Source organism: Tenrec ecaudatus, chromosome 8 (genome assembly GCF_050624435.1).
Source record: "Tenrec ecaudatus isolate mTenEca1 chromosome 8, mTenEca1.hap1, whole genome shotgun sequence".
NCBI classification, from domain to species: Eukaryota; Metazoa; Chordata; class Mammalia; order Afrosoricida; family Tenrecidae; genus Tenrec; species Tenrec ecaudatus.
In genome coordinates, this window is record NC_134537.1 from 59,464,913 (window position 1) to 59,489,052 (window position 24,140).

Here is a 24,140-nt window from a genome sequence, read left to right on the forward strand (position 1 = left end):
AGAACGTAAATGCTCACAAACTTACGATCATAAATTAAATACAAATGCAAGGCTACAATGTTTTAGAAATCACAATTTCAGTTCATATGAAGAAAAAAATGCAGTGGCTCAAACAAGTGACCAGTATACAGAGACCTTTCTTATGAATAAAAGGCATTGGAATGATCAGATAGGGCATAGAATAGAAGAATGATATTTAGACACGCTTTTAGATGAGGTTCTCTATTAGAGCAAACCCAGTGGTATTTAAATATCTTCATAAAGTTAGAAGATCATATTAAGAAAATGTCTTAGACTGGTGTAGAAACAGGCAGGTCCAGTCTGGTTTGAAGTGTGTGAGTTAAATGTTAAGCTGGCAACTTGCCCTGACACATAGATTATGAACCCAGGACCAGAAGGAACACCACACACAGCACTGGTGGGTGAATCAAAGTTCAGCACGCCAAGCTTGTGACTAGTGAGGTGAATCATTGCAAGAACCGCAAGTCAGATGGCAGGTCAGATGACTGGCCCCTGATGGCCCCAGGAATCAGCAGGCAATATGTAGGTTACTTGTTCAAGTCCTAAGAACTGAAGTTGGATGAGCCATATAAAAAATATACACCCAGCTAAAAGCTAGCAAGCTTTCCCCACAGTATCTCTATAAAGAAAATAGCTACATTCCCAAGGAAATGTTCTTTCAATTTCATCTGGGCTGGGACCTAAGTAGGTTGTACTCCACCATAATCTTAAAACTGCTTGGTTGCTCACAAAAGATTCCATTATGCAGTTGATTACATTGTGTTAGGTCACATGACAGGAAATTACTAGGCCCCCAACTGCCATACCACTGAGACTCCGATCCCAGCAATATTGACAGAAAAGCTGTTTCTCAAACTCTTCATCAAATTAAGAGAACCCGACAAAAAAGGAAAAAGAAGAGACTTTAGAAAAAATTGTAAAAGACTCTAAAAACAAATTGATAAAATAAACAAATAGAAAAATAAATAATAATCCAATTAAAGTTAACATTCAGGAAATAGGTAATATATTAAAGAGCAAGGAGTAAAATTGAATTCATGCAAGATCAGCATGGTAGCATGATAGTGTGATGTGAGGCAGCAGAAGCAGGGGGCATAGCATGGTGATGAGAGGCGGTGGAAACTGGAGGTGCAGTATGGTTCCACCAAGAAGGGAAAATAAAACAGGGCCTAGTTGATGTAGTTGCTAAGCATTAGGTGGTGAACTGCATGGTTGGCAGTTCAAAACCACCAGAAGCTCCCAACCAGGAGTGAGAGAATAGCTGGACTTACAACTCTTGTAAACAGTTACAGTCCCAGAAACCCAAAGGGGGTTAATTTGAGTCAGCACTGACTTGATGGCAATGAATTTGGGTTTTTTTGTTTTGCCTTACTATGACTTTTATTAACCTAATAAGAAGCATGATGCCCTTGATAATGAATATTACTGCCCTATCACCAAGCCCACAGTGCTCAATCACTTTAGAGTTTAATCTGTACAATCAGCAGTTCATGGAGTGTGGTTCAGAGTCAGTATAACTTGTATACCTTCCTTTTAGCAACAGACAGTTAAATTCTGTATCATTGGATAAATTGTCCAATATCAATAGAATTGCATTATACACCAGGAGGATGATTGAAGGAGCTCTGTCATAGATCAAGAGTGAGACCTCTAAAGTGGGCCTGAGACACACATAAACCATAGATACATGAAGGAATGGGGACTACACATGATTCCAGCCCCAATCTGGCAAGGGTTGGTTCCTATGATATGGTCCTGTGTGATGCTTGCCCTTATGAAGAGATCACTGAAGATATGGATGCTACAGAAAAAATGTGGTGAAGGAAACAAATGTTTCCCAACTATCACAGCATCTGGGGTCTTAGAAGTTTGTGTTAAAACAAGCAGCCGCGAGGCAGCGACTTATGTCCACATGGAGGACGCATACCAAGAAGCATATGCCTGTGCAGCCCAAAGATGCGAAGTACAAAACTCCAAATCCAAAGGAGGGACTGGTATCAGAGCCTACATTGTGAACATCAAATCTGCAGAAGGCAATGATTTAAGTGGGAAGCCCCAAAGGTTTCCAAAACCTCTACATGGATTAAGCTTCTGATGGATCCCACTGACCATGATTGGGATATATGTGGCAGGGGTGTGGAGGCTCTACTATCACACAGAGAATCATAAATGTGACAAATGCAGATGGAATTAGGCTACAATGTTAAGCCTGATTATTTGATCTCTTTGGGGGCCCACTTTAAATGTGTTCTATAGTTTCTAATACCTCCTGCTTTACTCTTGATGGAGGTTTTGTCCCCTCTGGTTTACTTTGTTATTCTTGTTGGGGTTGGGGCTCGTTCTTTTCTTGGAGGGTATGTTTTCCAGTATATGAAGTTCAAGATGCGTAAAGCTATAGGTACGGTAACTAGATTAGGGGCTTATTGGGGGCACAAGGTTAGGGGAGGATGGGGGGAAATGGAGAGTTAACAAATACAAGAAGGAAGAAAATGTTCTGAAACTGATTGCAGAACTCTTTAATGCAAATAAACTACAGAAGTACATGAAATGTGAACCATATGTCAAGCTGTATATTTATGTATGTATGTATAGATGCGTATATATATATGTGCGCCGTGTGTGTGTCTGTGACTTGTCTCAAAACAACCAGCCATCTACATGAGGAGTCAGCTAAGTCTACCCGGAAGAAGCACATTAGCCAGTGTAATCTAAATATAGCTAATAATAAAACCTAAACCTAGAGCTGGGCACAGTACCAGTGTCTAAATACTAAATACCCAGTTGCAGAAAACTGTGAATGATAACGGTAGCCCAAAAGCCATTTGCAAAGTCCCTAGTTGAGATGACCATCCTAAGAATCTCCAATGCACAGACCATAGGAGTATCAAGAGCCCAAACGCCAGAAAAAGAGTAGATTTTAGAAACTGTACTTCGACTGGAATGTAACATGTTATCATTTGATCGCCTTATGGACCCAATGTGAATTTATTCTGAATTTTTAACAGCCTCTGCTTTATCTTAGATTGAGGTCTCTATCCATTTTATGTGGTCATTTTTAAAGGATTCTAATTTCTTGTCAGGCCCAGTTTTGTATATTTATATAGCTCAGGACACTTGGATGCATGGAATTATGAAACCAGTGGTGGAATTAATGTTGACCTGGGGATGCAGAAAGGGAGGGGGAGGAAATGGAGAATCCACATAAGTGTGAAAAAGAAGGTAGAAAAGGTTCCAAATTTGATTTTGACAGTGATTACACATTATTTAATTGTGTGACATGTTAATTAAATCTCGACTTAAAAAAACAACAACAATGGCTTCCAAGGGGATCTGCTGGCCCAGTAAGGTTCAAGGCAATGAAAGCAGCTTGAACTGGCAATTGTAATGAATTTTCTACAAAAATGCAGGTCGATCATGGGGGCTTAAAAAAAAAGCCTTGAAAAAATTGAAAACTGCATTGATGAGAAAAAGGTCAGGCAAGGTGTACTAAGGATTTTTTTTTCCCCGTCACAACAATGTGTCTCTTGTTTGGGGGCAGTTAGCCATGGCTGTCCAATTTCACAGCTCTGATCTTGACCCTTCAGACTGCTTTTTGGTACTGAGTTAAAGCCCATTGAAAAAGACCATCATTTGATTCCTTTGAGAATGGCAATACTGCTGTTTTGGTACCTTCAGGGAAAAAAAACTCACAGGCTCGGGAACACCAAAGTCCATTGGGATGACATGGTTAGAAAGGCAGTGGTCCACATCCTACTTTGGTGAGGTGCAACGGTGGTCTTAAAACCTGTGATCGGTCATCTAAGGTGCAATTACTTTGCATCTAAGTTTCAGAATTGCAGTTGTGACTTGGTAAGAATCAAAGAGCACACAATTTTTAGGGGAAAATGAGAGAGACAAGAGCATTACCTTTAGAAGCATACAGACCTAGATGATACCCCAGCTTCACATTCTGATACTTTAATGAAATCACTCTGATATTTTTATAAAATTCTGATATTTTAATAAAGGCTTCTACATTGTGTAGCAATTCTTTTTAATTTACATTCATACTCTAAAACCTTGGGTTACATGTTATAGAACAGTTTTCAGATATTTCCATAAAACAGGATCAGTTACCACATGTTATTATTAGTGTTCAGAAACACCATATCCTAAATTCACATCATATAATGGCACTCTAATCCATATAAATCTCCTTTACTACCAATCAAAAATTAAACAAGACTCTAAAGATGAAAACATCACTGTTCTCACCACCAACTCAATACCCAAGCATAGGAATACACTTCAGCTTTAGTAATGAAGCCATTGCCATCAAGTAGATACCAACTCACAGTGACCCTTTAGGGCAGAGCAAAACTTTCCTGCAAATTTGAAAGAAACTTAGAAAGGGCATCTTCCCAGCAAGATGGCATTTACTTTTGCAACCCAGAAAAGCAAGAGCATGACGGAGCCCCGATGAATAGTGACTAAAAAATCGGCTGGCGGTTCAATCCCACCCTGGGAAAAAGATAGGACAGACTGCAGAATTTGGAGGCTGAGAAGGTGGAGCGGGAAGGCAACAGAGGGAAGATAAAGCAATAGATTAGACTGTTGACTGGTAGGAACTTGGGTGAAATGTAAGATAGTGGTCCACATGGAAGAAGCATACCAGCCGGTGCGATCATGAGGTGCCAAAGGGATCAGGTATAAGGCATCATGCAAAAAAAAAAAAAAAAAGAAAGAAAAAGAATATATATACATATATATGTATGTATATGTGTATATATATGTATGTGTGTGTGTATATGTATATGTGTGTGTGTATATATATGTATATATATATACACCATATATATACACCATTGTGAATGAAGGGGGAAGTGCAGAGTAGAGACCTAAGGCCCAAGTGTCGACCACTGGAGATCACCTCATAGAGGGGTTTAGGAGAAAAGATGGGTCAATCAGGGTGCGATGTAGTACCGATGAAGAACAAAGCTTTCTCCCAGATCCTGGATGCTTCCTCCCCTCAACTACCATGATCCAAATTCTACCTTGCAGGACTGGATAGGGCAGAGGTTGTACACTGGTGCACATGGGAGCTGGAGGCACAGGGAATCCAGGGTGGATGATACCTTCAGGACCAGGGGTGTGAGGGGCGGTGCTGGGAGAGTGGAGGGTGAGTGGGTTGGAAAGGGGGAACTGATTACAAGGATCCACATGAGACCTCCTCCCTGGGAGATGGAAGGCAGAGAAGGAGGAGAAGGGAGACTCCGGATAGGGCAAGATATGGCAAAATAACAATCTGTGGATTATCAAGGGCTCATGAGGGAAGGGGGAGCGGGGAGGGAGGGAAAAAAATAGAGGACCTGATGCAGAGGGCTTAAGTGGAGAGCAAATGCTTTGAGCGTGATTACGGCAAAGAATGTAGGGATGTGCTTTATACAATTGATGTATGTATATGTGTGGATTGTGATAAGAGTTATATGAGCCCCTAATAAAATGTAAAAAAAGAAAGAAAATGATTAGGACAAAGAATGTACAGATGTGCTTTATACAATTGATGAATGTATATGCATGGATTGTGATAAGAGTTGTATGAGCCCCTAATAAAATGTTTTAAAAAAAGATAGTGGTCCATAAGAGTGTTATAAGCAGACATTTAAAAATAGACATTACCTAAATGTGAGCCTGAAAAGGATAAAATCATGAGCCTGTTAAACAAGACATCACACAAGATTGAAAGGAAAAACACCTAAAATGTATCAGCAAAACCAGGTCCATATGTTAGAAGGGACTCACTGAGAAATCGGATTTAAAATGAGTGTTAATCCATTAGACACTCCTCTCTCCTTGAAGTGGTCAATGCCTACTATTCTCTGCGCTTGGAAGCTGTTGACTTGCCTGAGGTCAAGAGGCATATTATCAGCATTTCCTCACTGAAGGCTTCCAGGTGGAGATACTGTGCTGCCTCTCCCTGGCACCTGGGTATTTCCAGGATTTCTCTCCCTGGCAAGAGGAATTGCCGTAGACCATGTAGCTCACAGATGACTTTCCTGGCCCATGCGCTGGCAAGACATTGACACAGCTTCTACCTTGAACTGGTAACATAGACTCTGTGATTTTCTGGCTAGTCACTTTGTTCTTAAAAAATGTGGAAGTATGACCAGCCCAGTGGGGCTCTTCCTGTCTGGAGACTTACAGCCTGTGTGGAGAGGTTTGTGTTTTAACAAATGTGTGTTGTCCTATGTTTTAATACATTTGCGATTATTGGTTTTATTAAATAAAATACAAGCATGACAAGGACAATTCCATGTTTCTGTGTAATTTCTGGCATTTGCTTAAAACAAAGAGGGAGAAAATAAATCAAGAAGATAGGGGTTAACTATTGGGGAGGGCTGATTAGTAGATTAAACTGTTAAATACAAAGCTGATTATCTGAAATGCAAACCCCTACCTAATTTACAATTTAAAATCACTCTAAAACTTGGAAACTCTATAGGAGGATTTGACTCTATAGGACCTTTATGAATCAAAATCAACTTGATGGCAAGATGTGAAAAAACACTCAGAAATGGAAGAGCAGGATGTGATATCTACAAACAATGGAATATTATTCAGTCATAAAATGATAAAAATCCTATAACATAGATGAACCATGAAAACATTATACCGAGTTAACTAAGTCAGATACAAAAGGACAAATATTACTTGATCCCACTTAAGTGAAACAGACATATTAGTGATTTCCAAGGTGGGGGAAAGGACAGAGGGAGTCTTAGCTAAGGGAGCACTGACTTTCTGAAAATGGTGGTGAAATAACGTGGGAAAGGATAATCTGCACAATGTGGAGAATATAAATGATGTCACTCAAAAACATGTAAAAATTATTGACCTTGCAAATGTTTTGTTACATATATTTTGTCAAATGACAAAACAATCCAATTACAGGGGGGGAAAGCTTTCTGGCTATTAAAATCATAAACCAATACATATATTGACATATTTTAAAGGAGGGGGCAATAAATTATTGCTCTATATCATATAGGAAATAAATAGGAATCCATTCTTCCTAAAAATAAGAAATGATCTGATGTCAGAGGTAATACAGTTTCCATAGCGTCCATGTGTGGTCCTAGAAGAAAATGCTTTTCCTCTCAAGTAAGCACATCCATGAAAAGGAAGCAAACATGTTTGCTCTCTCTTCACCCACAGTTAAGGTGTTCCAAACTAAAATCCACTGCAGGTGAAATCAACCCTGACACATAATACCCTGTCAGACAGAATGGACCTGTTCTCATATGGCTCCCAGGGTTAGCATCAAAAGCCTCACTATCTTTCTCTCACAGAGGAGCAGCTAGTGGATTTGAACTGCCAACTTTTCTGTTAGCAGACAAGTGCTTAATTATTTCATCACCAGGGCTCTAAATCCAAAAACCTAAAGTCATTGCCATTGAATCAATTCTAACTCATCAGAAACTTATAAGAGAATAGACCTGGTTCAATAAGGTTCCCAAGGTGCAATCTTCACAGAAGCAAATTGGCACATCTTTCTCCTGTGGAGCCACTACTGGGTTCTAAGTGCCTACCTTTCTGTTAGCAGACAAGCACTTAAGCATTGTGCCACTAGGACTCAAGTAAGTGTTAAAAGGATGTATGAGCCCCTAATAAAATGTTTAAAGGGAAAAAAAAGGATAGCAATTCTCTACTATGATGTCTTAGTTATCTAGTGCAAAATGTATTCTCTTACACTTTTGAAGACTAGAAGTCTGGATTCAGGGCACCAGTGCTAGAGTAAAGATTTCTATTCCCGTTGGCCCTGGGGAAAGGTCTTTGTCTCCTTTCAACATCTGTGAGACCAGGATTCCTTGACATCTCCATGTGTTTTAGCATCAATCTATTCTTATATGAAGAAGAACATGGCATCAGGATTGGAGGAAAGCCTATTAGCAACCTGCACTAAGCAGATTATACAACCTGACTTACTGAAACTGAGGAGGACTTGAATTGCAGCCTTCAGTATGCATTACAACTCAATGTCAAGAAAACAAAAATCATTACAACTGGGCTAATAGGAAGTTGCAAAGGATTTCATCTTCTTAGATCCACAATAAATGCTCACGGAAGCAGCAGTCAAGAGATCTAACAACACACCGCATTGGGTAATTAGGCTACACAAGTCCTCCTTGAAGTGTTGAAAAGCAAGAATGTTAAATCGGAGGACAGAGGTTCGCCTGATGAAAGCCAGGGTATTTTCCATCGTGTTGTATCTATGTGAACGTTGGACACACAATAAGGAAGACGAGAACCACTGTCTTTCATTCATGGTGCTGGCAAAGAATATTGACACCATCACGGGCTCCCAGAAGAACAAACAATTCTGTTTTGGAAAGAGTACAGCCAGAATGCTCCTTAGAGAAAGGGATGGCAAGACTTTGTCTCCCAAGTGTTGGGCATGTTGTCAGGACAGAGCAGTCCCTGGGAAAGGGCAGGGTGCGTGGTAAAGTAGAGGAACAGTACAAAAAGGAGGGCCCTCAAGAAGATGGATTGACGCAGTGCAACCATTGACACAAACCTAAGAACAATCGAGGACGGCGCAGGAGTCAGCAGTGTTTCGTTCTGTTGCGTATAAGGTTGCTGTGAGTAAGAAGTGACTTGATGGTACCTAAAAACAACAACATCCCGTGGTCTAGGAAGTTCTCAGTACATGAACTCTGGGTCCAAAGGACATGCTCTGGTCCTAACCCTACTTTTTTGGTGATACTGAGGTCTCTCCAGCTCTCCCAGCTTTTCCCTTTTAAGATAAAAGGTGGTGTAGTTTAGACCCCTGGGAAACTCCTTGACAATGGATCACAGGAATCACCTAAGAGTGTTGCAATCTACCCGAATCCAGCCTATGTAACACAACATACGCATTAACACAACTAAGTCACATCTCAAGAGCACATAGAGGTCATGCTTGACAACACATTACAAAATGAAGACAAATAGCATCAGATTACATGGTACAGTTGATTATATCATTACAAACTGCTAAGCAGTTGAGACCCTGGTCTAACCAAGTTTTAGGAATACACAATTCTATCTATAATACATGGCTAACATCCTCTTACAAGATTTAACAACTGTTATTATTTGTTCTTATACTCTTGGTGCTATAATGCTTCGCTTTACTACTATTTCAAATTTTATTATAACTCATATTTTCTATATAATTATGTATTTTTAAAGCCTTAAAAGCGTTTTGGTTACTAAAACTATAAACTGTCATGTCACAAGGCAGTTATTTCTTCCTCATCATTCACTTAACAAATAAAATTGTTATTATTTCCTTTACCTTCCAATACCATTTATATTTATATCTGGAAGTTTATAGTTATTATACTAATAGTGCTATTTTAAAATTAGCAAAAAGAACTAAAAATAGACTGCTTTCTCAACACATGCTCTAGCAAAGTATGAGTCTACCTGTTTCGATCATACTACCTAGTTAATTCCAATGGTTCAAATATATTAATAATTTTCCAGCTTAAATTTAACTAGTTTAAGTTACCAGTAAGAAGTCTGGACGCCCAGCTTCCCCATATTGCACACACACACAAAGCTAATAAGTATTTATTGAGAGCTCAATATACCTGAGACTTGGTGGCAGAGTGGGTTATATGTTGGGCTGTTACTCAGGTCAGTAGCTTAAAAACTCCCAGCTGCTCTGAGAGGGAACGATGAGCTTTTACTCACATAGAGTGTTACCGTCTCAGAAATCCACAAGAACAGTTCTACTCCCTTCTACAAGTCAGACTCAACTCGATGGCAGTGAGTTCTGAGTTGAGTATCACCTTGTCTGACACACAGCAGACATGGAATCATTATTTGGGGATGAAATGATGAAATCTTACATGACTAATGGATGGAACCAGGAAAATCAGGCAAGAAGGAAAGATACAGAAAGGTAAGAACAAAATGATCCCCAGATCCAACAAGTATCTAAAATATGCTTCAAACAGTAAGTATAGAAGACAGTGAGATGATTAAGAGTTAGATTTTACTGGAAACTACACGAAGAAGAAATAGCAACTTTTTACATTTTAAACAAGTTTAAAATATTGTGTCCCTAGAGGGAAAAGCTGTAAGACATAGGTACAAAGCCAGAATAATTAAATACATGTTCTGAGAACATCAAGCAAGTGTCTGAAGAAAACAGTGGGAGGTAAGGCTGGCCGTCAGGTGGTTGTAGCCAGTTGCATGCTGAATAGCACACTGAAGGACCCATCTTACCACCTCCTCTTACTCACCCTGCCTTCAAAACTCAGCACCCACCCCTTAATCACATGAACACAACCCCTTTATAAATAGATCTATACTCATAAGAAAAACAACACCTAATAAAGTGATTGAAATCATTAAAATAAATTGTAAAGGTAGAGTTTTTAAAAGATATGTTAGAACATAACTTACACGGAGAAAAAAATAGTAACTAGCACATATGATTGCCATAGATGGGAACTGGCTAGATGGGAACGCCTGCCATAATCAGCTGATTGATTACTGTAATGCCAACTGTTTATATTCAGTTCTGCATATTCAGTTTTAATTGTTCTGAAAATTTTTGTTCTGACCACTTTGAAGAAAAGTTTATTAAGTTATCAAACCAGAACAAGTAAGCAAATAGCCCTAATTAATTCCTCTGACGTACCAGATAGAAATAAAGGGGGTTTATATACATTTTCATTTACTCTAAACATTATTAATTCGATATGACTCCTCCATCTTCATACAAATGATTAAAAAATACTTTTAGTGGGGCATTTAACTAAACAGCACATTAAGATACAAACTTATCTATATCAAAGTTCAAAAGACTCCTTAGACATAACTAGAAACCTTTAGGAAACGAAGAGCTGTGTTTGGGGGCTCAGGAGGATGGTCTTAGAATCCACCAAGGTCACTGGCATAGAAGAGTCCAAATGACAATGTTTTACATCCTACTTTGGTCCTCAGTGACTGGGGTTTTGAAAGTTCTTGAACAGCTATCTTAGTTGCATGTATTGTTATCTCTGTACATCCATTGTGTCAACCTAATTTGTACATATGTTGTCAACACCCTTTTCAAAACATTTTGTTTCTACTTGACCCCTTGGTATCAACATTTTTCCCTCCCTCCCTTCACCACCCCCTCCCTGCCTCATAAACCCTTGTTAACTTATAAATTATTACTATTTCCATATCATAAACCAACCACTGTCTCCCTTCACCCACGTTTCTGTTGTTTATCCCCCTTTAAAGAGGGGTGGAGTGGGGAGGAGGTTAGCAGTTATCCATTCATCATTGTGATTGGTTCCCCTTTCTCTCCCCACCTTCCCCTACCCTCATGGTATTGTTACTCCCATTATTGTTCCTGAAGGATTTATCTGCCCCGGATTCCATGTGTCAAGAGCTATCAGTATCAGGGTACATTCTCCAATCTAGTCAGATCTGTAAGGTAGAACTGGGGGAAGAAGCATTAATGAACTAGAGGAATGTTGTATTTCATTGGTGCTATACTGCACACTGGCTAGCTATCCTTTCTTGTGACCCTTCTATAAGGGGATATCCAATTGTCTACAAATGGGCTTTCAGTCTCCACACTGACCCCCCTCGTTCACATCAATATGATTGTTTGTTTTGCATCTTCTGATGCCTGATACCTAATCCTGTTGACACTTTGTGATCGCACAGACTGGTGTACTTCTTCGGGGTGGGTTTTCTTGCTTCCCTGCTAGAAGCCTATTTGTTTAACTTCAACCCTTTAAGACCCCAGTTGCTATACCTTCTAATAGCCAAGCACCACTAGCTTTCTTCACCACATTTGCTAATGCACCCATTTTGACTTCAGTCATCCTTGTCTATCATGCTCTGAGGATGACACTCTCACTCAGAGCAGCCAAGGCACAGAAAGGACCATAGGACTGGCCTCACCATGGGACATGGCGTCACCTCACTGACCCACAGTACTTCAGGGGACAGAACTGGAGACACGGTAAGGGAATTGTGCCTGGTCTCACCCACACACTGGGGCAAAACACACAGGGAGTGCAACAGAGCGGCAAAGCAACAAAGTCCCTGAGGAATCCTAAAAAAGATTCCTCAGATTCAGGGGGCAGGGTTTGGCACCTCATCAGACTCCATCAGAAAACATACATAAATGTCAGCAGACAGACCTGGAACTATTTTTAGTTCCCCCTCCCCTTTTTTTCCTTTCTCTCTCTTTTGTGTGTGTGTGTTTTATTGTTTCATGACTATCTATATAAGATAGGCAAGATAAACAATCCCAAGGAGAAAGTAACAGGACTGACAGTTCCAAGGTGACAGGGGAGAGGGGAAGGTGGGAGAAAGGAAAGAGGGAGCTAACTAACCCAGGAGCAAGGGAACAATAAGAGATCTAAAAATCTATGACAATGAGGGGTGTGGAATGCCTTGTGGGGTTTGATCAAGTGCAATATACCTAAGAGGAATTACTGAGAGCTGAATGAAGGTTGAACATGATAGTGGGACAGGAGGAAAGTAAAAGAAATAGAGGAAAGAACTAAAAGGAAAAAGAAGTTTATAGAGGTATAAATATAGGCATGTACATATGTAAATATATTAATATATAGTTATAGGGCTATAGATCTATCTACATAGAGTTATATGTTAAGTATCAAGGTAGCAACTGGACATTGGGCCTCTACTGAAGTCCTCCCTCAATGACCTGTTCAAAGTCCTCCCTCAATGACCTGTTCTAATGACCTGGCGTTCTGTGTTGCTCCCTTCCCAATATGTTGCTAAAGTATTTTCATCACCTTTCTGATAGCCTCAACTGGAAATAGCTTTAAGAGCATCTGCTTCCACTTCAAATACCCATGGCTTACAGCCAAATGCCTAAATGCACTTAAAACTAGGCCAACCCTCATTTCATGAAACAATCATTAAAACTCATCGATGAATCTACTAAGGTAGTTGACAGCAATCCAGACAACATATGAAATACCACAGACCAAAAGAAATCATGAAAAGGATACTTCAGAACTAACTAACATGATTTAAGACTAGTGTCCACAGTTTCCATTTATACTTCCACACTTTATCCTGATGTATGGAAACCAGGCGTCCTAGTGGCACAGTAGTTAAGAGTTCAACAGCGAGCCAACTGGTTGACAGTTCAACTCCACCAGGTTGCTCCCAAAGAGAAGAATGTGGTAGTGTGCTTCCATAAGATTTACAGCTTTGGAAACATTATGGGGCAATATATCCTGTTCTTCATTGTCCCTATGAGTCAAATTCATTTTGAAAACAATGGGTAATATGGAATCCAATAAGACAGTGTCTGGGGGAGAAGGATGGCATCCCTGTCACCCCTTTTCATGTAATACTGGTGTGTATACATGCATATTACTATACAAATCACACATAGTCTGAACTCTTAAAAGTCCTCTTGTGTATGTCATGCATATGTATGTGTACGCACAGCAATGGATACCACACATACACACTAGTCCTACTATAACATGAAATAGAGTAATAGGGCTACATATATGTGGGATACGTGCTAACCTTCCTTCACTGAGAGAGAATTAATTAGACGTTGAAATTCTATTAGGTACTACTGCCAGGAACACGACTGCTCCTATTCCTAAAAAGTGCAGCCTAACAATTTAACAAGCTATGAGAGTACTCATGCTTTCCTTGATGTGTATTCTCTCTACTGATATACAAGCCAAGATGCCTTCTGAAAAGCCAAAATGAAGCTCACATATTGTAAAAGCAAAAACCCAAGTTCCTTCTTAATGAACTAATTTTCCAGAAGGTCACTATTGACCCATTTATTTGATTTTCTTGTATACATTAAGAATAGATCTGGTTTTTAAAATACAAATCCTTGATAGGCCCCTTATTAACTAAATGCCCTTTGACAAATGAATGCGCTTGTATGCCTTGTCTGTCCATACAGAAAATGAGAATAAACAGCTACAGTTTACAATTGTTATTAGGATTTGAGATAATTAGGTAATGGACTCAGACCAAGCCTCGCATTTGGTAGAGGTGCCATCGATATGACTAACACAATGATAGGATTCACGAGCCAATGACAAACTGATTTGAAACACCAAAGTAGAAAGCATTGGGGAAAGGGGGTTTCAGAGAAAATGGCAGCAAAGAATCAGTCAAGAAAACCACACAGAAATGTCCACTTAGACCTAGAGCTACCACCCCCATACTGCAGTAACCTTTGAAGTTATCATCAGATTTGCCTGTAGCAATTATGTGCCTGAAGATGACATGAAGCCATGAAAATAGATGAAACTTTTAGTTCATGTGTTTAAAATGACAGGTAATTCATAGATAACTTTGGAAAGATTCTGACCCAAATTATTTTGCTTCACAAGTTTAACATTTTCAATGGTTAAGCTCTAATTAACTACAAATTATATGAATAAGTTTTAAGCTCATACTTAACATGCAAAGGAATTAATCATATTTCAGAAGCAATTTTTTTCTACTCAACACCGAAAAAGATTTATTTTAAACAAATTAACTGTAAAATATCCCAATGCAACGGTCTAATATACCACCAGTTTCTTAATACAGTTTGCTAAATGATTTTATATCTTCTAAAGAGAAAAACAAACACAAACCATCAAGTTAAATTCTTATTCACTTTAACTTTCTCTCAACACTTTGAAGGCAATAAAAAGTGAAAAAACATCTGTTCATTCCTACAGGGCTGATAATCCTCATTCTATGGTTTAAAAATAAAAGATGTTTATGGAAGCTTATAGATATTATCATCATCGACTTTCAAATGTATCTGGCAATTGATTGATCCAAATACGTGAAAAGTAAGCCATTCCAACAGTGTTCCAAGGCCAATTCTTATGTTCCACAGACCTCTAGCAAATTTAGAGAAACCCACAAAACAATAGGGAGGGACAAAGAATCAAATGGGAGGCAAATGACAAGTACCCAGTCAATAGTTGAGGAGCACGTCTTCAGCATCAATCCAGATTCACTCTGTTGCCAGACACTTTCAATGAGGGTTCAAAGAGAAAATCTAGTGTGGTGAACAATTCACCACAATTCAAGCCAAGGAAGGTCACATGTTAAAAAGTAAAGCAGTACATCGTATTAAAAACAGGACAGGAAAGCCTCATAAGTGAAGATCTTAAATTGCCAAAATATTTTAAAACTTAAAAAAAAACTCTATACATTTGTCTTACAGTTGTAGACCATTAAAGTGAATAGTATCAAGGACATTCGGATTGGAATGAGTAGAGACTCAGCTTCTAATGAACCAGTGTGACCTTGTGAACACTATTTCATCTCTTTCTCCAACTCTGTGTTAACAAATTATGGATAGTGTTTAGAAGAATGGGAATTCCAGAACACTACATTGTGCTCAAGAGGACCTGTACACGGCTAAAGAGGAAACTGTGGAACAGAACAAGGACATATTCCACGGCAGAAAATCAGGGACGGTGTATGACAGGGTCACATCATCAGATCATATTTATTAACTGGATGCTGAGCAAATAGAGAAGCCAGTTTATATGAAGAAAAATGTAGCATCTTATTAGAGGAAGGCTTATTAACAACCAAATTTATGCAAATAACACAAACTTGCTTGCTGAAAGTAAGGAGGACTTGAAGCATTTGCTGATTAAGATCATGGATGCAACCTTCAGAATGGATTACAAATCAATATCAAAAAGACCAAAATCCTCCAGGGAACCCGTAGGGAAGATCATCGTAAATGGAGAAAAGATGGAAGTTGTCAAGGTTTGCATCTTGCTTTAATTGACAATCAATGCTCACAGAAACAGCAGTCAAGAGATGGAACTACACACCGTAGTGAGTCAATCTGCTGCACAAGTCCTCTTTAGAGGGTTGAAAAGTTAGGCTGGCCTTTTGAGGATTAGGGGCACTTGACCTAAGCCATGTTATTTCCAATCATCTCATATGGATGTGAAAGTTGGACATTAAATAAAGAAGACTGAAGAAGAATCAGTACATTTGAATTGTAGTGCTAGCCAAAAATATTTAAGTACCATGGACTGCCAAAAAAGAACAACAACAAAAATCTGGATAATAAAAAAAAAGACCTAATACCAAAGGCTCAAGCAGAAAGAAAATGTTTTGAAAAGGATGATGGCAACATATATACAAATGTGCTTGAGTCAAGTTCTTAACTGTACCACCAGGGCTCTGGATAGATGATGATAGATGATTAGATAGATAGATAGATAGATAGATAGATAGATAGATAGATAGACATAGACCCTATACATTGACCAAGAGGCAGTGGTTTGACCAGAACAAGGGGATATAGAATCCTTTAAAATCTGGAAAGGAGTGTGTCAGTGTTGTATTCCTTCACCACATTTATTAATCTGTATATGCTTTTAAGACCTCAATTCTGCCTCACAAATCCAACTAGACCAGAGCATGTACACTGGTACAGATAAGAGCCCACAACACAGGAATCCAGAACAGATAAACCCCTCAGAGACAATAATGAGAGTAACAATACCAGGAGGGTAAGGGTAAGGTGGGGGGAGAAAGGCAAAATCAATCACAATGATTGACATATAACCTCCCCCCAGAAAAGTGGGTGAAGGGAGATAGCGATTGGTGTTTGACATGAAAAAATTAATAATTTATAAATTATCAGGGGTTCATGAGGGAGGGTGATAGAGGGAGAAAAAATGAGGCACTGATACCAAGATCTCAAGTAGAAAGAAAATGTTTTGAAAATGATGATGCCAACATACGTACAAATGTGCTTGACACAATAGATGTTTGTATGGATTGTGATAAGAACTAAGAGTCCTCAATAAAATGATTAAAAAATTTTCACATGATACGGAAAACTTGAAAAAAATTATCTGTAGATACTGAACCCATATAATGAGAATCTGGATGAGATGAAGAAGAATGCAGCATCAGCATTGGAAGATGACTTACAAACAACCTGCAGAAGACACAACTTTGTTGGAAACAAAAACAACTGGAAGCACTTGGTGATGAAAATAAAAGATGACAGCCTTCATGATGGATTGATATTCAATGTAAAGAAAAGCAAGTTCCTCATAAATGGACCAATAGACAGCATCATGATAAACAGAGAAAAGATTGACATCTTTAAGGTTTCCTTTGAGTCCATAATCACTGCTCATGGAAGCAGTAGTCAAGAAATCAAATGACTAATTGCATCAGAAAAATTTACAAAAGACCTTTTTAAAGATGTCACTTTAAGAACCATTGTACACCTACCCAACCCATGCTATTTTCAATCTCCCCTTATGTTATGTGAAAACTGGACAATGAATAAGAAAACTCACCACCATCCACTTGATTGTGACTCCTAGCAATCCTACATGACAAGGTAGAACTTCCTCTATGGAGTTCTGAAACTATAACTGCTTCAAGGAGTAGGAAAAAGACCCCAGAAAAATGGATAGTTGAATTATAGTGTTGGTAAAAAAAAATTTGACAGTACAATGGACTGCCAGAAAGAACAACAAAACATCTCTCTTGTTGGAAATGCAACTGCTTTGTTCCTTAAAAGTAAAGATGACTAGACTTTGTCTCATGTATTCAGGAGGGACCACTGTGATCAGGAAGGACCATTCCACAGAAAGGGCGTCCTGCTTGGTAAAGCAGGGAAGCCGAGCAGAAAAAACAGGGAGGCCCTCACGGAGATGCATTGACAGTGGCTACAAGCATGGGCTCAAATATGACAACAATTACATGGATACAGCAGGACCAGGTTGCATCTCATTCGTTGTAGATGGTCAAAATCAACTCAACAACACCTAACAACAACATAAAGATAGTTGTTAAATAAATGAAAAGGGATAAACTTCCAAAGTCTTAAGCCACTAGGAAAGGCCATCATTAACAAAGATTAATGAGCCCTTTGCACGAAGATGGCGCCGAAGGCAAGAAGGCAAGAAGGAAGCTCCTGCCCCTGGCAAACAAGCCAAAGCAAAGGCTTTAAAAGCCAAGAAGGCCATGCTGAAAGGCGTCTACAACCACCCAAAAAAGAAGATCCGCATGTCACCCACCTTCTGGTGGCCCAAGGCCTTGAGACTAAGAAGGCAGCCCAAATACCCTCAGAAGAGCGCCCTGAGGAGAAATAAGCTGGAACATTACGCTATCATCAAGTTCCCCCTGACCGCTGAGTCTGCCATGAAGAAGATCGAAGACAACAACACACTTGTGTTCATTGTGGATGTCAAAGCCAACAAACACCAGATCAAACAAGCTGTGAAGAAGCCCTATGACATTGACATAGCCAAGGTCAACACCTTGATCAGGCCTCATGGTGAGAAGAAGGCATATGTTTGACTGGCTCCTGACTATAATGCTTTAGATGTTGCCAACAAAATTAGAATCATCTAAAGTGAGCCCAGCTGGCTAATGCTAAATATAAACTTTTTCAATATATAAAGTACATAGATTCATGACAATCTTAAAGATGATGGGTTTTTCCCCAATTTTTCAAAAGTAATAGTTTTTAAATTGTTGTTTACCTAAAGAGAAAGTACATGACTTGTCAGCAACATTAAATTTACTTTTCAATGTTCTTCCATCCGAAAGTCTTTTATTTTTTTAATGTAGTCAATGTTCTAACTTAACCTATGCAATTAAGAAGTACGGGTTAGAAAAGAAATGATGGGGAGAAAGAGGGCGTGTAGAATGAACAGAAGAAACTGCTCGCTACGATGACTATCGTGGTGGAATCCATCCCTCCACACAGGAGACCTGGGTTGGATTCCTGGCCAGTGAACCTCCTTCCCAGGCACCACTGACTCTTACTTATCATAGAGGTGTGCATTTTGCTGTGATGAGCAGAGCTGTCCAATTAAGACAGATGAGGGAAAAAGTCCTGGAGGCAAATTTCCACAATCCAGACCAAGAGTTATGGACCACAATAGTCCAAGCAGCAATGAATCATAAGTGTGGTGCAGGACCAGGTAAAGTTCAGTTCCACTGTATGCAGTGCCCAAGAGGTAGTGACCCATTGAACTGCAGTAACGTTAATCCACAGATTAATGTAAAAATTCATAAAAGTAGCCATTGCAACATTAACAAGTTAACCAACTAATAGTTGTCTTCATTGAAAAGTTGCATCTGCATAGTTTCCCATCAAATAGAAAAGATTTTCAAATTGTGTTGTAAATTTTTAATCATTCGAATATTTAACATAAACCTACAATGCAGGAGACACAGTACTTATAAGAATCCCCAATTGTTTCTACTTACAATGTTCTTACATTCAATGTTCCATTCAATAATTAAAGATACAATTTTTAAATTAATATGACCCAAGCAGCCACTTTACCAATGAGTGGGCTCTTAAGTAAATCCTTGGCCCCTAAGTGTCTGTAAAAGAAAAATTCACTGTACTTGACATTAAGAACAATGAACTGATCCTTGACTAATACTTTTATAGTGATCTGTGTAAGGTAGTATAAAAATGCCAAGGAGAAGGACAAGTTGGGTCACATAGGCTTTAGGTCTCATTTCTCATGTCTACACTACATCCCAAGTGGACCAAGAAACCAAATAAGAAGTGTCCTAATAGTCCATTTCATTGTGTATAAACTTTGTAGTAGTATCAGTCAAATTTGTTTACATGAGCAAATAGGAGTGATCACCTAACCACGGGGCCAGTTTAAGAATGCAGTGAGGTAGGCTACGTGTTACACATATACAAAACCCAAAACTCACTGCCACTTAGTAATCTGACTCAAAGCAGTCCTACAGGACAAAGTAGAACTGCCACCGTGGGTTGAAACTGTCCATCTTTCCATGAGTGGAACGTCTCATCTTTGGCGGCACAGCTACGAGTGGTTGTCACCTACCAGGGTCCTACACATACACAGGAGACCTCCAAAAGCTGGTAGGAAAATGGGATTCAAAGATCATGGAATTTTTTCGATGAACTTTTTGAAGCTACTTGCTACATTTATGTGCATATATCTATGAGCTTGGCCATAGCTTTGGATAGAATCAGATTAAATTATTTGTTTCTCCAACACGGACACGTGCGAAAGGACCGGGAACAATTTATTTCTTTTTAAGACTCTAGGAATAAGGGCGAAAGGGACATGATGATTTAAGGAACAAGGAAAAACTATCTGTTTGGGGCCGGGGGTACGGGGTGGAGGAGGCGGGGCCTGGACATAAGGAACAGCCGGGTCTTCCGAGGGAGCATTTTGGGGTGAGCAGAGAGGGTCCCATTCTAGTGATGACTGTGGTCCAGATACAGCTAAGGTGTTCCCTTTAAGCCCTTACAAGAATTTATGGAAACCAACATGTATGCCGAAAGCATTTCGCTACAGAGATTAGGAGACCCTCGATAGGACAGACATGTGACAAGTCTTTCAGAGTCCGTGAAGGATGAATGGAAGGGTAGGTTGCTGATTGGCAAGGGGACAGGATTCCTGGGAGACTAGGGACAGGGCACGCTCACCTGTGAATACGTTCTGGAAACCATCCGCAGCTGCCTGAGCCCCAGAGGTCTTGCTGGCCAGGGCCAGGGAAGCCCGGCTGGAATGGCTGACACCATCCGAGATGGCCCCACGTTCTAGCAGATCTGCAGAATCCCCATCTTTGGGCTCGCAGGCACTCAGCTCGTCAGTCCAGTCTGCGGAGAGGCTGAGGCCAGCCCCCAGGCCGCCAGCCACCTGGCGCTTTTTACCCCGGGGGGCCGTAGTAGCAAGAGCTGATCTCTGCCCTCGGATCAGGGAGGACTCCAGCCGCCTCTGGATCCTGGGGCTCTGGCTTGGGGACTGGGAAGGTGAGTGATTGGGTGAGCTGAGCTGCCTCGTGGTGGTCTTGATGTAGCATGGGGTGATCATCCGGTAGGGCTTAAAGCAGCGCGGGCTTGGTGCAGGGCTGCCTGGGAGGGAGGCAGTCTCGGGAGCCGGGGGACTTGCAGCCCCCTCGGCCTCTTGCCCCAGCCTCGCGGGGACCTCTCCCAGCTCTTGGCTCCCATTCTCCCCCGGAGAGCCTTGACGGGCATCATCAAAGGCGTCCTCTTCGCCTTCCTCATCTGTGTCCACTGCCTCTAGAACAGGGGCTTTGGTCACAACCTCCCCGAACTGGGTCTCAGGAAATGGGAAGGCACCCACAGGCTGGGTCACAGGGAGGGCGCCCTCCGAGTGGGGGGGAGCAATGGAGGGCGGTGGAGGCTCCCAGTTCTCGGGTAGGTAAGAGGGGGTAGGGAGAGCCTGCTCAGAATTGTCGTTATCCAGGGCTTCCTCGGTCCTCACGCCGAACCCCTGCAGAAACTGCTCCAGACCCAGGGAGGCCCCAGGCTGCGGTGGGCTATCCGAGGGCGCCACTGGAGTTTCCCCTGCGCCTTGTTGTTGTTGCTGCTGCTGCTGCTGCTGCAATCGGATCGCCTGCTGGATGTCTGAGAGCAAATCCTCTTGCTCCGTAGCTGAATGAAAGCTGTAAATGTCTGTGTCCGAGCCCGAACTGGTCCTTTGTCCATCCTGGGCCCCCACCGCACTGACCACATCCTCAGCCACCGCCTGCACCCCAATCTCAACCTCGGCCGGCCCAGGTCTACCTGTGCCAGTCACCTCAAAAGGGTCCACGCACTCGAAATCCGATAGGCCCGTTTCATCAGCTGAGAGGCTGAGGTCCGGGGTCTTGGTGACCAGGGACTGAGCACTGTCCAGCTCCCCGGTCTGCAGGGCCTGCGCGTCCAGCACATCCCCGCGGGAGCCGCCGGTGGATTTAGCCCTGGACAGGTTCTTCCTGATCCGCAGGTTGGAAAACACGGAGGCTCTGGAGTCTGTCTTGCTTTTCTTCTTCCCAGGCTCCCCGCTGCCGCCGCTGCCTCCCTTTCCATGTTTGCTCAGGCCCTTCTTAACCGCGCTCCCCTTCCTGGCTGCCTCCACATCCGTGGGCCCAAGAGCATCTTCAGAGGCGCCAGCGCCGTCATGCGAAGCATCCCCTGCGCTCCGCTTCAGCTTCCCATCCTGGTTCCCCATGTTGCAACCCGGCCGCCCGGCGGCTCCTGCTGAGGTCAGGCCATCCTGACCCTCCTCACTCCCCCGCTGGGGCGGGAGGGGGCTCTGGAGCAAGTTCGGGTGCTGCGTAAGCCGCCTGGCGCCCAGGCCCCCGGGAGCCCTGATGGCCTTGTTCTCAGCTGCCACTCGCTTGGCTTTCCATAACGAGCCGCCTTTCCGGAGGCTGCGGCTGCTGCCTGCGGCCGGCGCGGCGCGAACGTGCCGGGTGCTGCGCCAGGCGCCGCGGCCGCCTCCCGCCAATGGCTGCTCGAGATGCAGGAGCAGCCCCAGCCTCCTTCCCGGCGGGGGGTCACCCTCCCCGCTGCCTCCCAGTGGCTCCATGGAAAACTGGGGCAGGAGACACGTTTCCTCTATGGGGGACTTCAGTCTCCACTGCGTGAATAGAATGCATTGTTCCTCCCCACAGGGCTCTTCGGCTGGGTGCGCACAACTTCAAAGTTGCCAAACCTGCCGTGGTAAAAGTTCAAAACAAAGAAATTTTGAAAGGGAAACCCGAAGCGGAATGGCATAGGATCTATAATATCACTGACAGGAGCAGAGGGATCTGCGTGCAGAAGCATAAGCCTTAAGTAAATATTTGCTGCATGAATGGTTCTTGTCTCGAATGCTGGATTCTTCCTTGGGCACTGTTACTATGTCTGCTAGCGACTAGGATGGGGAAAGACTGCTGCTACCCATAGTACTGATTTTATGCTTGAGACAGACCTGGTGTTCTGTTCTTCCCCGGCCCCCGAACTTTTTGACACGAGGGAAGGGAAGGAGAAAATACTAGGAAAGTAAAGCTGATTAAAATGCTAATCTCCAACATTTTATGTGTTTGCCATATAAATCAAACGGCATTTGTATTAAAACGGGATGCACATATACGATAACTCCCAGGAGGTCAAACTCATCCATATTAAACATGTCACGATTGTTGCCGCCTATAAAGAGAGAAAAGAAACATCCTTGCCACAAATGAATGAAATCAAACGTTAAGCTGTAAACTAGCATTTTCCCAAGAAAGACTTCATGGTCGATTGTATTCTTTCCCTCATGCTAAAAGTTTGCCAGTGTAGTGGGTTAGCTTTAATGTTCTGGCTGCAATAGTAACATAAACAAATTTGCTCATTGTAAACTTTTCATTATTTGAAGTATTTATAAAATATCTCACTGCCATGGAATTGATGCTCACTCAGAGCAACCCCGCAGAGCACGGTCGAAGTGGCTCTGGAGTTTCCAACACCAGAGCTCATTACAGGAGAAGAAAGCCCATCTTTCCCCCAGGTGCTTTCAAACTGCTGGCCTTGCCGCAGCAGACAAAGCGCCACCCCCTCTGCCACCAGGACTCCTCCCCTACAAAAATATTATCTGACATTAAAAGGCATCGTGCACATATCACTGGTATAGTGGTGTTGCTTGCTAAGTGTTACACATTAGAGAGCCCTTGCTAACCACTTTAGTAATATGGAATAGCTATCCTACATTTTAATATTTCTAAGGGGATCCCCAAAGAGGAAAACCACCACATAGTACACATGGTAATCGTGGATAGCAAATGTGTGGTGTTCATTGGCAGTTACGAACCTACATTTTAAACCTTCTATATTTAAAAGAAAATATCAATCCTGTATATCTCTGAGACGAAAGTATTAAGTAGCTGTACCTTACGGGTCTTTTTCAAATTATGCTAGTTTGTCCTTAGTAGCTCATTCTAATAAACTGTTTGGAGAGATCAACTTAGATAACTTTGCAGGATAATATCCCAGGCTGTAAGCAATCACAGATACTTAAAAAGTCTTTGTTTCACATCATTCACAGATTGTCTTCTTCCTGCTAGAAACCGCAGAGGTCTTATTGGAGTTTTCTGTTCCTTTTGATGTTGATGCACTTTTGAAATAATGATTGCTGCTTTTTCTTTAAGCGCACAGGCTTAGTTGTGAATTATTTATTTCCTTACTATTTTGTTTTCTGCTGTATTCTCAACATTGTGAAGAAGAAATAAGAGAGGGAGGATGGGAGGGAGAAAGGGAGGATTGTTAATTTGTTCACATCCTTTGAAAGTGAAACAATAGGTGACAGTTGTGCAAGAGAACA

General features: G+C 41.4%; 2 protein-coding genes across 2 annotated transcripts in view; one reads left to right on the forward strand and one right to left on the reverse strand.

The window, feature by feature from the left end:
- Positions 1-22,025, reverse strand: part of FMN2 (formin 2) — a 368,626-nt gene extending 346,601 nt beyond the window's left edge. The window contains exon 1 of the mRNA XM_075555679.1: positions 20,495-22,025. Within this exon, the coding sequence (XP_075411794.1) occupies positions 20,495-22,025 (1,531 nt within the window). The remainder of the gene's footprint in view (positions 1-20,494) is intronic.
- LOC142454324 (large ribosomal subunit protein uL23-like) lies at positions 18,028-18,363 on the forward strand. The gene has a single exon (XM_075555678.1). The coding sequence runs from the start codon at positions 18,028-18,030 to the stop codon at positions 18,361-18,363; it is 336 nt and encodes a 111-aa protein (XP_075411793.1).
- Positions 22,026-24,140: the final 2,115 nt, after the last annotated feature.